Genomic DNA, 1,671 nt, shown 5'->3' with positions numbered 1-1,671 from the left:
CTTCCTCGGTCACTACAACCAGATGATTCTGCTCCCTGAGGTCTTCGGGAACCTCTCTGTGGACAAACTCTAACAAAGTGTCCCTGCTGTCTACAGATATTGCAACTACCAGTTACTCCTTGGCATTGCTCTGTGGGATGTCTCCCTCCACAGGTTCTGCAATAAACTCCGGTATAACTCAGGCTAGAACTACTGGAGCTAGATGAACCACTTCCTAACTTTTTGAACTGCTTCTTTCGAGCTTTCAACAGTTCTTTCTTTCCACCACTGCTGCTGCCAATCTCGATTCTGGGAGGCTGTTGCTATGGTCTCAGTGTTGGAAGAACATACGAAGCTCCCTTTTGTCTCATCAGAACTGTTTCTGCTCTTTTGGCTCTGTTCAGGGTATCAACAAAGTTATTCGGTTGTTTCACATTTACCAATGTACGTATCTCTGGATTCAATCCCTGGATGAACTGATCAAATACAGCTGCATCATTCCTAGCCACGTGAGGGGCAAAACGTAGCAAGGTGAAGAATTGGGCCAAATACTCAGCAATATTCAACTGACCCTGTCTTAAATTTGCAAACTCTGCACTTTTATCCTGTCTGTATGATACGGGAAAAAATCTTTGATAGAATTCAACTTTAAAAATTTTCCATGTAATCACTGGACCACGCTGTTCTAGGGCTTCTTTGATTACCAGCCACCAACTCCTTGCGACTTCCCGTAACTGGTTCCCAATCAGTTTAACCCTACAATCTTCTGTGAAATCAAGAAATTCAAATAGCATTTCTATGTCATCTAGCCAATTCTCACAATCCCCTGGCGTCTCAATACCCTTCAGAATCGGCGGTTGAAACGACTGAAACCTCTTCAACTGTGTTTCCATCAGAGTTTCTGACACATCTATCTGATCAGTCGAAGTACTACCTCGTTCTGGAATTCTTCGAGGTGGTATATCTGATGATCACAAAAGTTAGCAATTCACATGAGACAAATCCGTCTCAGTCCCTTTTTGATCAGCTTACCTCTGATCAAGACTCGGTTCTAATTCATTCTCAAATAATACACATTACCAAATCAACTCAGATATTCAGGTAACATGTATTTAAAAGTAATAAAACATAATATCATGCTAGCATACATAATGCAATTCAACATTATAATAAATCACATGCTAGCAAACACATGCAAGGAAAGAAAATGCATTCTACCCCGCTCACTACCTTCTATCTCAGTCTTCAAAACCTACAGTTCTGGACCTATGGCTCTGATACCACCTGTTGTGGGGACCCGAACGCTAATTCATTTCCTTAATCGTTATTAATATCAAATACACAATTAAGTAATGTGGGACATAATTTTTTTTTTTTAAATGCAATGCGGAAACGTAATGTACATATAAATCTAAAAGTACAAGTCATGTACTAAATACATTTACTAGGTTTAACGACATATCAGTGCTGAATCCTAATCTACTTCCGAGCCCGGATCTCCACGCTAATTAGTCCTGACTCGTTCTCTTCTTGATCCCGATCCTGTCCCACCTGTTGTCATGAACACATACAAACAAGACAACAGCCGAATAACTCCGGTGAGAATTACATTCCCAGTATAAACCATGTATACATGCGATCATACAAACAATATAAAAGCATATAACAGGCATTCATAACATGTATCAAAAT

General features: G+C 40.1%; 1 protein-coding gene across 1 annotated transcript; it reads right to left on the bottom strand.

The window, feature by feature from the left end:
- Positions 1 to 302: 302 nt before the first annotated feature.
- On the bottom strand, positions 303 to 943 carry LOC140968360 (uncharacterized; the record flags this gene model as incomplete). Its single annotated transcript, XM_073429295.1, has 1 exon — positions 303 to 943. A coding segment is annotated over one exon (641 nt), but the record flags the coding sequence as incomplete, so codon positions are not given.
- Between the last annotated feature and the right edge of the window lie 728 nt (positions 944 to 1,671).

The sequence above is a fragment of the Primulina huaijiensis genome, unplaced genomic scaffold (assembly GCF_012295235.1).
Source record: "Primulina huaijiensis isolate GDHJ02 unplaced genomic scaffold, ASM1229523v2 scaffold35685, whole genome shotgun sequence".
Taxonomy (NCBI): domain Eukaryota; kingdom Viridiplantae; phylum Streptophyta; class Magnoliopsida; order Lamiales; family Gesneriaceae; genus Primulina; species Primulina huaijiensis.
The sequence above is the reverse complement of the archived record's forward strand: the minus strand, read 5'-3'. Positions and strand labels throughout refer to the sequence as shown.